General features: G+C 53.2%; 1 protein-coding gene across 1 annotated transcript; it reads right to left on the bottom strand.

Annotated features, from left to right (window-relative positions):
- Positions 1-2,237: 2,237 nt before the first annotated feature.
- On the bottom strand, positions 2,238-12,957 carry LOC105547925 (putative alpha-1-antitrypsin-related protein). The gene is made up of 5 exons (XM_011991706.1): positions 12,822-12,957; positions 6,578-7,230; positions 4,884-5,154; positions 3,347-3,494; positions 2,238-2,505 (listed from the first exon to the last, which is right to left on the bottom strand). The coding sequence occupies exons 2-5, from the start codon at positions 7,224-7,226 to the stop codon at positions 2,314-2,316; spliced, it is 1,260 nt and encodes a 419-aa protein (XP_011847096.1). The 5' UTR covers positions 7,227-7,230; positions 12,822-12,957; the 3' UTR covers positions 2,238-2,313.
- Positions 12,958-14,306: the final 1,349 nt, after the last annotated feature.

Genomic DNA, 14,306 nt, shown 5'->3' with positions numbered 1-14,306 from the left:
GGCAGGAGAAGGGGAAAATCATACCCGACTGAGCCCCGCCCCCCAGCTCTTACCCTCTGTAGGGGCCCACCCTATGCTGGGCACTTTGTGAGAGATGCAATTCCATCCCCCAACTCACTCTGCCCCTCAGGATCACCAAGGTTCAGATGCCTGGGTTCAGATCCTGGCTCTGGCCAAGAGGAGTTAAAACTCTGTGTGCCTCAGTTTCCTTCTATATTAAGTGCAGATAATAATCCAGGCAGGGAGGCTCACGGTGCTCTCTCCAGTGTCAGCTCCAGAGGAGGCTGAGGGAGAACTCCTCACCCAGCGCAGCCTGTGGCTTCTGCAGAGAGGCTCGCTGCGCTGCCTTGCACACAGGCCACCCCCACGCACTCTCAGGGCTTCTCGTGCTCATGGGCCAGTCTCGGGGTGTGTGGGGATGCTCAGTGCCTGTGTCCAGGAATCCCCATTCCCAGAAATCAGCCTGGGGCTCCTCCAGCTCCTGTCAAGGTGTTTGTCTCCAGTGAGTCCGATCTCACCCAAGGGTCTCGCTGTTCTTCCCTGGATGGGCTCAGTCCAGCAGAACCAGCCTGTGCTGTGCAGCCATGTGGGAGTGTGGGTGGAAGGAAGCCCCATGGCCATCCAAGATCCGGGTTCCTCTCTCCTTGACACGTTCTCTGAGAAGTGAGGAGAGGAGTCAAGGAATTCGTACACGCTAGGGGCCTGGAACCGTGCCCGACCCTTGGAAGATGCCCAGTAATTGCCAGCTGCCTGAAGTCACCAGGCTTGTGTCTACCAAGACCCTGGCCTGGGAATCTCTCACCAGGAGCTGGAATTTATGTTGCTTGGGCTTCCTAGTCCATTTGTGTGGGCACTTAGGGTGGTGACACCAGCTGCCAAGCGCCACCTGAGGGCTCCTGGGTGTGACTGGGAAGGACTGGTTCTCTCCACCCCAGTGAGGGGTCCTTGTTTCAGGATAAAGAGAGTTAGACCCCCTCATTCTCACTACATCTGCTTCTGTTTCATGTAACACACACAGTCACAGACGCACACCGACTCAGAGACACACAATCACAGAAACACACACACACACAGACGCACTCACAGCCACAGACACATCTTCAGTCTAGATAGAAACACCTAGACACACAGACACATCTAGACTCAGACACACACTCACACAAACAGAGAAACATCGCACACACAGCCTCACCCACAACCACATGCAAGCACACAGGAACACCTAGGGACCCTAACACACATAGACTCAGACACACAGACACACAGACTTAGATTCATATTGACTCAGGGACACACAAACACACAAACGCACAGACACACACATACATATCCACAGCCATATGCAGACACACACAAAGACAGAAATACCTAGACACACAGACACAAACACACACACTCACAGACACTGACACACAGACACACATGGTCACACACAGAGAGACACACGCACACAGACATACGCACACAGAGACACACACACACACACAGACATACCCACGCAACCACACACATACACACAGACAGATGCACACACAGAGAGACGCACAGCCACACACAGAGACACACACATACACAGACACACAGACACACACAGAGACACACACACACAGACACACAGACACACACAGAGACCCACACATAGACACAAACAGACATGCCCACACAGAGACACACACACACAGAGACACACCCACGCAGCCACACACACACACAGACACACACAAACACACACACGGTGGAGCCCCTCTCACTCTGGGCCACACGGACGCCACCAAAGGCTGCACATCTGGCTTCCCCGACCCCTGGGTTAGGGCCTGGCGGGGAGGGAAGGTGTGGCAGTGGCCCCGCCGACGCCTCTGACAGCCTGCTTTGCACTCACAGGGTGGGGGCGTTCTCTCCTCATGCTGCCTATGAGAACAGGAGGCTCAGCAATGTGGCTTCTCTGGGTCCCACAGTGCCACAGCGTTCTCCTAGCACTCAGGCCCAGGCCCGGCTCTCTCCGGGTGACCCACACTTGGCGGCCACTCCTGGTAGCCCCTTGCTCTTCCATAAGCTCCCAGGTCCAGGCCCTTAAACTGAGGATTCGGCCCCCTCCATCCTGGCCCAGCACGTGCCTGCCCAGCCAGGTGCTCCATGAACACAGTTGAGGGGGACCTGGAGTCCACACACGGCCTCAGCGCACAAAGGGAGACTCAGAAACAACAGGGGAGGGGTTTGCAGTCACACGCAGGCAGGGGGCAGGTCAGCCTTTCTTTAATGTCATCCGGGGAGGAGGCCAGGGATGGAGGGGAGGGGCTGAGGCGTGACAGGCAGTTATTTTTGGGTGGGATTCACCACTTTTCCAATGAAGAGCAGAAAGTTGGTGATGTCATCCTTGATGATGACCAGGAAGGGCCGGTTGAACATGATTGTCTGATACTTAGACCAGGCCTTCTCTTCCAAATGGAGGGCTCCGGTGGCTTCGGTCCCTTTCTCATCAACCGTCAGCACAGCCACATGCACAGCCTGGAGCGGAGAGAAGCAGAGATATGTTCCGAGGCTGAGCTTTGCCCCAGCCCAGGCCTGGAGCAACGCCCATGTGGACAGCCGTATCCTGGGAGGTGAGGCACTCACTCCAGCCTTTCTCCACTTGGGTGGCCCTGACCCTCCACGTCCTCTCCCTCCCTGTCACACAGGCCTTGCTCCCCATCAAGACTCTGGGTGATGGGGCTGGCTCCCCGCTGTCCACCTTCCCTACAAGTGCCTCTCCCCTGCTCAGGATGCACCCACAACTCCCCGCTGCACGTCTGCCTCCAGGGCTCTCTCCTTTCTAGTACCCGGCTTTAAGCTCCTTGGGGACGTGGACTCTGACAGTGACCTTCACGGTGCCCAGACCCTGAAATAACGCAGCCATTCACGGAACTGCAGTTGCTCTTTGGTCACCTTTAGTTTTCCTAAATTAGTGTCATCTTTTGCTCAAATCACTCATTGGTTCAGGCTTGGTGATGCACCAAAAACTCCAAATCTCACAGATGAGAGGGGCCAAAAAGGCTTTCAAAATGACTGAGCCTAAGCTTTTTTGTATCAATACGGATAAATTAAGGCCCAGAACTAGAAGGTCCTGGGCAAAGGGTCAGTGACACAATAGCAGGCGAGGCCCTGAAAGTGGCAGCTGCACAGGAGGCACCTCCCCAGCTCCGCCGTCTGGCCGTGGCCCGTCTCAGTGAATCTCGGGCATCCTCAGGGCTCAGCCTGGGTCTTCATTTGTGTCTCTTAGCCCCTTCCTCAGCCTCAGGATGGAACTGTGACTGCCACACAATCTGCCAGCTGACACCAGGGGACGACACGGTCTTCTGGGTGACCTCACCTTGGAGAGCTTCAGGGGTGCCTCCTGACTGACTCCAGAGAGGTCGGCCTCGTTGCTGAAGATCTTGATGATGCCCAGATTCCTGAGGACTCTCTTGAGTTCGTAGGTTCCAGAAACGGACAGTTTGGGGAAATGTAGACTGACAGACCTGCCATGCAGGAAAGAGAGTCAAGGCATGGAGCAGCATTTCTCCTGTTCTTCTGGAACCCACCACAGTACCAGGGCTTTCTTTCCTGACTGTTTCTACCACTTAGTGCCGTGTCCTCACCCATACCAAGATCAGAAGTCAGAGGGAGAGGATCAGAGAAAATAACTATTGGGTACTATGCGTAGTACCTGGGTGACGAAATAATCTACACAACAAACCCCCAGGGTTTACCTATATAACAAACCTGCACATGGACCCCTGAACCTAAAAGAAAAGTTAAAAATAAAATAAAATAAAGCAATCGGAAGTTGACCTTGGTTTGTTTTTCTTTGAGCTCCTCTATACCCAGAATCAAAGAATGTTAATACCAAACTAATCATCTTGTTAAGGCAGTTTGAAATGCCACCTCCGTTGAGAAGCCCTCCAGGCAGATTCTAGGTGTCCTGGAAGCGTGTCTCATCCTGTAGTGTTGGGTCACCTGGCCCCCAGCCTGGAACATCCCCAGGGCCTCACACCCAGGGGAACATGGGGCTGGCAGCAGTACCCAGTGACGTCCATTCAAGGTATGATAGAAGACTGACCACACCAGGTTGAGTGCTCCCCTCTTGTTTTCCATGGGGAGACAGAGCCGCCCCGGGCAGGGTCTGGTGTGAGCGGGTAGCCTGGCTCTGGGCTCTGATCAGTTACCCTCTCAGCCTCCTTGTTCTTTCTCAACCCCTGGAGCAGGGACCTCAGGAGGCGTTTGCATGGGACAGAGAAATTCCAGCCTCCATACTTACTATGAACCTGAGACCTTTCGTATTTTCATCTTGGTTTTACAGCGTAAAAATAAAAATAAACCAGATCAAGAGGACATGGGCATAATTACGAATGCACAGATACACTAATGTGTGGCTTATGCTCAAGTATCGTTTACTACAGGGCACCCAATCTAACAGCACCGATAAAGTGACAGAGAAACTCAAGCCTTCTGCTAACATGCCCTGGCTGTTCCAATTCCAACCCTTGCTTTTCTGGGTCTAGCCACACAGGCTCTTCCCCCATCCCCGCAGGGACATTCTACCCTTGAACTCCACACTCCCCTGCTGCCTTTGCCAGGAAGCCCATCTGTTCCTTCTTGGTTCTGCCAGAATGTGTAGTGGTGCTGCTGTCCCTGCCCTGGGCACTGGATATTGGGAAGGGAGAGCGTCCACGCTGGAGTGACAAGACCTTTACCTCCTCATGGACCATGGATGGCGCTACCTGAACTCAGTGGTGGTCTCTGTTGGCTGCAGTAGCTGTGACCCAGGGATGTGGGGTCCACCCTCCCCAGCCCTCTGGCCAGTCCTGATGGGCCTCATTCCTGACATGGCTCAAAGGTCTGAGCTCAGCCCCTGCACTGGAAATCACCTTATGTCAAAGGCTCTCTGGATATTTTCAAGGTGGCTGTAGGTCAGTTTCTCTTCCAAGTGCCACATCTTCTTTGGGTCGGGCAGGATGAAGAAGGCAGTGGCGTTCCCCACATAGTGCTGTGCCAGCACCCAGCTGGATAACTCCTTGTCCCGGTGGATCTCAAATCTGCCCAGGTGGTTTATCATAGGCACTTTGATGATGGTCTTATCATCCACATGGAAGCCCTCTATCGTAATGCGCTCAGCCTTGAATTTATCTTTCCATTTGCCTGGGAAGAAAAAGGAAGGTGGGCATCACCCAGGTATGCGATAAAAGGGTGGAAGTGTGTGAATGAAAGGAACGCTGAGCCCCTTTGACGAGACACTTCCCTCTGCTTCACCTTCATCCTCTGTAAAATGGGATTCAAATGAAACTATCCGGCTGCTGGAGAGCTTTTGTGAGAATCACCTGAAGATAAAGAAGAATCCAGAGTTTCTAAGCAGCATTTATATTCGACTCTGTTTATCCTATAGTGGCTTGGGAATGGTTAATGAAAGTTAATGAGGAAAACCGGAACTCCTTATGCCTTGCCACCTCTGGCTGGAGGCTTCCTGTCTCATGCAGAGGGCTGGCTCCCTCGAGATACAAGGACACATTCTGCTTACTACTCCTGAGGCCTTTCCCTGGAGCGGCAGGGGAAACACAAGTGCCTAGGCAGCCTGCCCTCTGCCAAACCAAGAAAGCTTCACCATCGAGGCATGCCCAGTGGGCAGGCGCCTTAGGGACCCCTGATCCCAGCTTTCTCATTGGACAGAAGGAGGAGACTGGGGCTGGAGAGGGCCGGGGACCTGCCCTAAGGCCCCAGCAGAGCCAGGACCTCAGTTGTGCTGACTGCAGCCTGGCTGCTCTCCACTGCCCTCCTTTGCCTCAAGAGCAAGGGAGCCTCAGAGTGGAGGAAGCAGCCCCTGGCCCTGCCTCCCACCTCCCCTCCCCTGTGCTGTTTTCCTGGAACAGTGGGAGCTGGCTTAGAATGCCCTGGGGTCCCCAGGACCCGGACATTTTAACCCTTCAAGGGTAGGAAGGCAGCCTGAGATACAGAAGAGTCTATCACCTGCTGTATGCCACACATTGTCCCCACGGTCTTTGTCACTTGTTTAATCCTTAAAACAACCTGACAACAAGGATGCTATTTTGTCCATGCTAAGATGGGAAATTAGCACCTCAGAGAGGTAGAATGCATTGTCCTTTATCAAAAGCTAGTAAGTGGTAGAGGCAGGGTTTGAGCCCCAATATTTTAGACCACAAAGCTGACGCTGCTTCTGGGACACTAGAGCCGTCTAAAGTGTTTCCATGGAACTATCCCTTTATGCATGTGCCACAAAACATTTTTCTGGCTTTAGCATGTGGGAAGCATTTCATATTCTGTCCCCTACCTGTTAGGGATTTCCAATGAGTATTAGGACAATAAAGGCTCTGACAAGGTCTGTAGGGAAGATGATGGTTTGGCTGTCTTGAACTCATCATTCTTCAATCTTATTTGATCATGGGAAGTATTTTACTGTTTGTGTTTGGAAAATTGCAGAATCCATGTTAAATGCCCTGCCCTGCCATATCTCATAGTACGTTGTCTAGGAAAGCTTAAGAACTAGTAGTTTGAGAATATGTTTGGATTATTTCAGTGGAACGGGCTTGGGCAGGTGGTGCCACCTTACCGTGAAAGGAAATGTAATCCACCAGGGCAAGACTTGTGTTTTTTTTCAGATGTTTGACCAAATCCACTATTTTTCTTCCAGTTCTCTTCTCCACATAGTTGTTGATCTGCTCCTTGGCCTCCTCGGTGTCCCTGAAGTTGATGGAGGAGGCTTCTGAGTGGTACAGTTTCTTGATATCCTCCAAAAACGTGTCCACTAGCTTCACACTCTTGTTGACAAACAGGCTACTGCCGGTGGTCAGCTGGAGCCGGGTGTCTGGCCTGGCTTGGAGAACTTGCTGGAAGCATTCATGGATCTTGGCCTCAGGCGTCTCCGTGAGATTGAAATTCAGGCCTTCCAGGATCTCCGTGCGAGTGTCAGCCTTAGTCCCCAGGGAGAGCATTACAAAGGCCACAGCCACGCTCGTTGGGGCGACTAAGATATTGCTGGTTTGTGATAGATCAGCCAGCTCTTTGTACAAATCAAAGGCGAGGTCGATGATATTATAGGAGATCTTCCGGCAAGCAGGGTCCTCCCAGTCCCCTTGATCATGGTGGGATGTATTCGTCTTCTGGGCAGCATCTTCCTGGGGATCCTCAGCCAGGGAGCTGGGGACCAGGTAGCACAGGCCTGCCAGCAGGAGGACACCCCATGAGACAGAGAATGGCATTGTCCTGCAAGACAGAGACAGAAGGCCAGGCCCCAAGTCAGGGCACAGGCTGACTCCCAGTGACCAGGGACTGACATCGTGTGAATGCAACCATGAGTTATTAAACATCCACCATGTGCCCAGCCCATTGCAAGCACTTTCCTACATCATCATCATTGAAAGAATCAGAAAGACAGCAAGCATGTAGAAGGTGCTTAGCATATGCCAAGAACTGTTCTAAGCACACACGTGTGTTAACTCATTGCTTTCTTGTAACAATCCTGTGAGGTGGTAATGCTACTATCCTCCTTTTACAGATGAGGAAACCAAAGCCCAGAGAGGTTAGGCTCATGCCCAAGGTCAGCAAACAGGAAAAGCCAGCATCCCTCAGCTTGGCCAGCTGGGTCTTGAGTCCTTGCTCTCTGCAGCTCCACTTAACTCTGTAATGACCTTGAGGTGCAAGTGCCACAGCCCCATTTTGTTTTATTTCATATTATTTCATTTTTTTGGAGGCAGAGTCTAGCTCTATCGCCCAGGCTGGAGTGCAGTGGCATAACCTCGGCTCACTGAAACCTCCGCCTCCCGAGTTCAAGCGTTTCTCCTGCCTCGGTCTGCCGAGTAGTGGGGATTATAGGTGTGCACACCATGCCAGGCTAATTTTTTGTATTTTAATGGAGACAGGGTTTCGTCATGTTGCCCAGGCTGGTCTCAAACTCCTGACCTCAAGTGATCCTCCCTACTTGGCCTCCCAAAATGCTGGGATTAGAGGCATGAGCCACGGCGTCCAGCCCCCATTTTAGAAAAGAGGAAAAGGGGGCACAGGAAGCATAAGGAACTTGCTCAGGGTTACTAAGGAAGTGGGTTAAGTCAGGATCAGCAATGACTTCCACACACCACAACAGTCCTTGGAGATCTCCATTAACCTCCCTTATTTAATGGACAAAGAAGCTCTGTCCCCAGAGGGACAGGATACTGTGCCGTGACACACAGCCAGAGCTCAGAGGCGCTGTGTAAATCCAGCCTGCCTGATTTCTGTCTAGGCTCTCCCCAGATTCCACACACTTCATGCCTCTCCCTCTCCTCCCAACTGCGATAGCCTTCCCTTACAGGACCCTGGAGCCTGGTTTGATAATTGTCTGCGCCCTGTGGCATTCCTTGCCTGGGGAATGCTGCTGATTAAAGCACAGGACAGCCCTGTTTCTAGAGGCAATCGCAGACTTTGCCTTTCGTCTAAAGGTGTGTCTTGTAATTTCTATTTTCATAGGATGGGAAAGGTGAACTCAGAGGGGTTCAGTAACTTGTTCATTTTCGTAGGATGGGAAAGGTGAACTTAGAGCGGTTCAGTAACTTGTTCAAGGCCACACAGCTGGTCAGGCAGAACCGGGAGCCGACAGGCCACCAACTGCTGGCCAAGTGCTCTGTGTAGAGCTGTAATACTGCCTCCTCAGAGGCTGGGACCTTGGATACTGCTCTTGGCCAGACCCGGAGGACGTCAGGGCTCCTGATCCTGGCCGTGTGGACATACTGGGCTGGGCAGTGCTATGCTGTGGGGGACTCTGCCATGCATCCTAGGATGTTTGACAACATTCTCAATAAAACCAGTCATGTAGTGACCCTCAACTCACAGGGATGATGACAAACCATCCCCTGGCCTTGCTAATTGCCCCCTGTGGAGCTCCCCTGGGGTGGGGGCTCAGATCACCCTGGCTGTCTTGAAGGTCTCCTCTTGCCTGATTGGACAGAAGCTTCTCTCCTTTCAGACCGGACTTAAGTCAAGTGAGGCCCAGCTGAATCTGCCTGGGCCCAGGCCGTGTGGGATATCCATTCCTCCGGGATGGGGGCCCTGTTTAGGGTCCCCAGGATTGCATTGTGCCTGCTGTCCCAGGTCTCAGGAACCTACAGCCACTCTCCTGACTGACATGATGGAGCTCTGACATCTATAAGGTTCCTCCTGGACCCAGGGCTTAATGACAGCCCCCAGGGAGAGTCAGGGGCTGTGCCCACAGAGGAACCTGTGCCCCAGCCCCTGGAGCCTGGCCTGGACTTGCCCCACTATGGGTCGGGGATCCCCGCCACACACATGGGCTGAGGCACCTGCTGTCAGCTCAGGGGAGACTAAGGTATTGCTGGTTCCAGTCCTGGGCCTAACAGCAATACAGGACCTGGAGAGGTTGTTCTCTGCAGAAAAACATGAGTGTGTGGGAGAGGAAGTGGTGAGAGCAGGCCTGGCTTCTCATCCAGGCTCCGTCACTCACCAACGATATGACCTCGGAAAAAGAATTCCACCTCTCCATCTTCCTTTTGAAATGGGAATATTGGGAGAATGAAGTGGAATCAATGTAAATATGAAGCTGGACAACGGGAAGGGGCCTCAGACGGGGAGGAGAGGGCTGGGTTTCGAACCCGCAAAGCCTTCAGGACCTGTGAGGGCCCCAGCAGGTAGAGGAGGGGACCATGAACCAGGTAGGAGAGAGGGAAGAGGGGACTGAAACGGTCCTCAGGCCATCAGAGAAGTTAATGAATTCACCTCGCCCTTTCGGGCCAGAAGTTCTAACCAAGCGCTCAATGGCAGAGGCCCCTGGGGGCAGGAAGGTGGGGTCCAGAGAGCAGTGGGCAGAGGACACGGTGTCCTCTGGAATCTGGGTAACAAGCTCTGACGGGCCAGAGCTAAAAGGGCACCCCTCCTCCTCTGAGACCCTTAGGGAGTGGCCGTGGGATCCACCAGGGTCTCGGACTCTGGCTCAGGCTGGAGGTTCGAAGGAGTAGGGTAAGAAAAAGAGAGCCTGGCTGGGCGCGTTGACTTATGCCTGTAATCTCAGCACTTTGGGAGGCCAAGGCGGGTGGATCAGCTGAGGCCAGGAGTTCAAGACCAGCCTGACCAACATGGTGAAACCCGGTCTCTATTAAATAAAAAAAAAAAATTAGCTGGGCTTGGTGGCGCATGCCTGTAATGCCAGCTACCTGGGAGGCTGAGGCAGGAAAATCACTGGAGCCCGGGAGGTAGAGGCTATAGTGAGCCAAGATTGTGCCATTGCACTCCAGCCTGGACAACAGAGGGAAACTCCGTCTCAAAAAAAAAAAAGGAAAAGAAAAAAGGAAAAAGGAGCCTGAGGCAGAGGGGCCTGTTGGAGAGCAAGGGGGCATCCCTAAGGCTGAATCCTTTCCGCCTCTACAGTTGGAGACACAGGTGAACACCAGGACTCCACAGGGGAGTCCCAGCCTGGGGAGGGCAGGAGAAGGGGAAAATCACACCCGACTGAGTCCCCCAGCTCTTACCCTCTGTAGGTGCCCACCCTGTGCTGGGCACTTTGTAAAAGATGCAATTCCATCCCCCAACTCATTCTGCCCCTCAGGATCACCAAGGTTCAGATGCCTGGGTTCAAATCCTCACTCCGGCCAAGAGGAGTTAAAACTCTGTGTGCCTCAGTTTCCTTCTATATTAAGTGCAGACAATAATCCAGGCAGGGAGGCTCACGGTGCTCTCTCCAGTGTCAGCTCCAGAGGAGGCTGAGGGAGAACTCCTCACCCAGCGCAGCCTGTGGCTTCTGCAGAGAGGCTCGCTGCGCTGCCTTGCACACAGGCCACCCCCACGCACTCTCAAGGCTTCTCGTGCTCATGGGCCAGTCTCGGGGTGTGTGGGGATGCTCAGTGCCTGTGTCCAGGAACCCTCTGTCCTGGAAAACAGCCTGGGGCTCCTCCAGCTCCTGTCAAGGTGTTTGTCTCCAGTGAGTCCGATCTCACCCGAGGGTCTCGCTGTTCTTCCCTGGATGGGCTCAGTCCAGCAGAACCAGCCTGCGCTGTGCAGCCATGTGGGAGTGTGGATGGAAGGAAGCCCCATGGCCATCCAAGATCCGGGTTCCTCTCTCCTTGACACGCCCTCTGAGAAGTGAGGAGAGGAGTCAAGGAATTCGTACACGCTAGGGGCCTGGAACCGTGCCCGACCCTTGGAAGATGCCCAGTAATTGCCAGCTGCCTGAAGTCACCAGGCTTGTGTCTACCAAGACCCTGGCCTGGGAATCTCTCACCAGGAGCTGGAATTTTTGTTGCTTTGGCTTCCTAGTCCATTTGTGTGGGCACTTAGGGTGGTGACACCAGCTGCCAAGCGCCACCTGAGGGCTCCTAGGTGTGACTGGGAAGGACTGGTTCTCTCCACCCCAGTGAGGGATCCTTGTTTCAGGATAAAGAGAGTTAGACCCCCTCATTCTCACTACATCTGCTTCTGTTTCATGTAACACACACAGTCACAGACACACACCGACTCAGAGACACACAATCACAGAAACACATAGACACACCCTCAGTCTAGATAGAAACACCTAGAGACAGAGACACGTGTGCACTCAGGCACACACACTCACAGACACACACACAAACAAGGAAAGACATTACAGTTATGCACCAACACACAGAGACACACACACACAAAGGCACATTGACATATAACATCACACAGAGACACAGATACTCAGATGCGCACTCACACACGCGCACACACACACGGTGGAGCCCCTCTCTTCCTGGGCCATACAGACACCACAAAAGGCCACACACCTGACCTCCAGCACCTCAGGGCCCCTGACTTCCAGCACCTCAGGACCCGGGCCTGGCAGGGAGGGAAGCTGTTGCCGTGACCCCGGCGGTCACCTGCAGACACCCTGTTCAGCAGGCCAAGGACAGTGATTCTCTGCTAACGAGAGCGGGAGGCTCAGGATGGTGGCTTGTCCATGTCACTCAGTGTCACAGCATTCCGCCTGCACTCAGGCTGGGGTGGGCCCTCCTGCGGTGACTGACGCCAGGCTACATCTCCTAGCAGCTCTGTGAGCTCCCCAAATCACCGATTTCTCTGACCGTCTGTTGACCACCTGTAAGCGAACCTGATAATACCTGCCCTACCTCCCCTCATGGGGACATAGCTTCTAAGACAGTGCTTTGTGAGTTGTAAGAAACTGTAAACATTCTTAGCCACCTTGATGGAGAAGATAATGAGAACGAGCACCTGCCCCTTGGGAGAGGCTCCCAATAAGCCCGGGTCAGCCATGTTCACTTCAGTATAAGGCAGTCTGTTGTATTCCTTTCCCTGGGCTAAGAGAGAAATCGCAGCTGTGCCCCGGGGAAGGAATAGGATAAAACGTTGGTGGTGAGAGTGCTCGGGAGAAGGTGCCTGCTGTACAGAGAGACTCCAGGCTCAGCGAGGGGCCTGTCCTCCTGCTGCCTCTCCTCAGGAGGCCAAGGCCTGTCTCTGTCTGGAACAGGGGACATGGGACCCAGACACCATTGCAGGGTGAGCTTACAAAGGCCACCTATATCCCGTTCCTGAGGCTACACACAGGTCACCTCTGAAGTCATTTTTGCTGCAGAATCTGCCTGATAGTCGGGGTTTTGCCCTCTTTTCCACTTTGCTCTCACCTGGAGAGGCTCCCTGTTGGAGGGGCTGTGAGTCTGCACCCCCCAGGGGGCACACCCACCTCCAGATCTGGCCCTGGCCCTACTGTGCCACTCCCTGAGAGAGCGACCCCACCATTTCTCTCCGTCCCCTGGCGGGGGAGTTTCTCCCTGACTTGGAGCTTTGGTGCTGCTGGCCCTCCACCTCCAACCCTCTTCCTTCTCCTTCTGCACCTTGGCCCTTCCCGACATCCCAGTGCGGTCTGGGTTGGGCTTCCACAGCTCTCCCTGGTGGCGCTTCCTTCACACTCATTTCATTTCTTCCCTCTTCCGGCCCCATCATCCCCTCACTGGTAAAGAAAGGCCTTCTACAGGCTCAACAGCGCCCCCCAGAGATATGTTACCATCTATGGGAGAAATGTCCTTGCAGATGTCATTAAGGATCTTGATAGGAGAAGAGAATCCAGGTGGGCCCTAAATGCTATTACAGGTATCCTCCTGAGGGGAAGGGAGAGGGAGACCTGACAGAGATGGAGGAAGAGGGGGCAGTGTGACAACAGAGTCCGCGACTGGAGGGGTAACTAATCAAGCAACACCGGCAGCCACCAGAAATTGCAAGAGGAGGAAGTGGCACATCCCCTAGAGCCTCCAAGGGCACTCGGCCTTCCTGAAACTCTGACCTTGTCCCGGTGACACTGTTCTGGATTTCTGGCCTCCAGAACTGTAAGAGAATGCATTTCTATTGGAAACCACGGAGCTCGTGGTAATCAGCTACGGCAGCCACAGGGGCTCACACGGGGTCCTCACCTCTGCTGCTTCTGCCGCAGTCTCCACACGTCGGTCTCAATGTGAGGTGTGATTTTTAAGAGCAGCCCGGGCCCTTTCCCTGTGCCTCCCCTGCCCCAGATCAGGCGTGGGCACAGGGCACATAGGTGAAACACTGACGTGGGGCTGGCCTGAAGCCCTTAGAGCTCTATAGACTGTCAGGACTCCAGGGACCTCAATGCTCACATTCTCTGGTGAGGAAACGGAGGCTCGGGGAGGGGATGTCCCCAGTGTCAGGTGGCACATTACTGGTGGACCTGGTAAAAGATCCCAGGCTGACTCCCAGCTCAGGATCATTGGTAACAAACGCGTGATTATCTGTAATTTATTCCTCTGTTAGTTCCTTGCCAGAGCATTGGGCATTGGAAGAAGGTAGCCACACCACTCAACTAATACTTTTGGAATCTACAGTATTCATTAATGTTTGATGGTCATTTAAGTAGCAGCACTTTTTTAGGGTGACGCTTTGCACATTAATCCACGAAAGTAACCTAGGAGTTAGGTATTATTTTACCTGTCTTGCAGGTGAGGGCGCTGAGGCACAGACAGCTGTAACAGCCCACTCAGGATTGCATGCTAAGGAGACGGTGGAGTTGGGATTCCTGTGTTCTTTCAACTTTGCTAAGAAGCCCTTAGCAATTGCATCCTAATATTTTAATGCTGAAGGACACTTACTTGATCAATCTCAGAACATATTTTGAGGGTATTAACTGCCAATTAAAAGGAAAAAAAAGTTTTTTTACTTAATACACACTGCTGACTTTTTTTGCTCCCCGTGCCCTCTGTCAAGGAAGCCCAACAGAGTTTAAACACAATTCTATTAATCCTGATTGTTCATTCGTTTTTGCTGATGTTGTTCCTAAATCATCCCAAACAATGAGCACTTCAATTCTG

Source organism: Mandrillus leucophaeus, unplaced genomic scaffold, assembly GCF_000951045.1.
Source record: "Mandrillus leucophaeus isolate KB7577 unplaced genomic scaffold, Mleu.le_1.0 Scaffold4, whole genome shotgun sequence".
Lineage (NCBI taxonomy): Eukaryota > Metazoa > Chordata > Mammalia > Primates > Cercopithecidae > Mandrillus > Mandrillus leucophaeus.
Note: the sequence above shows the minus strand (reverse complement) of the source record. Positions and strands in the feature narration are given on the sequence as shown.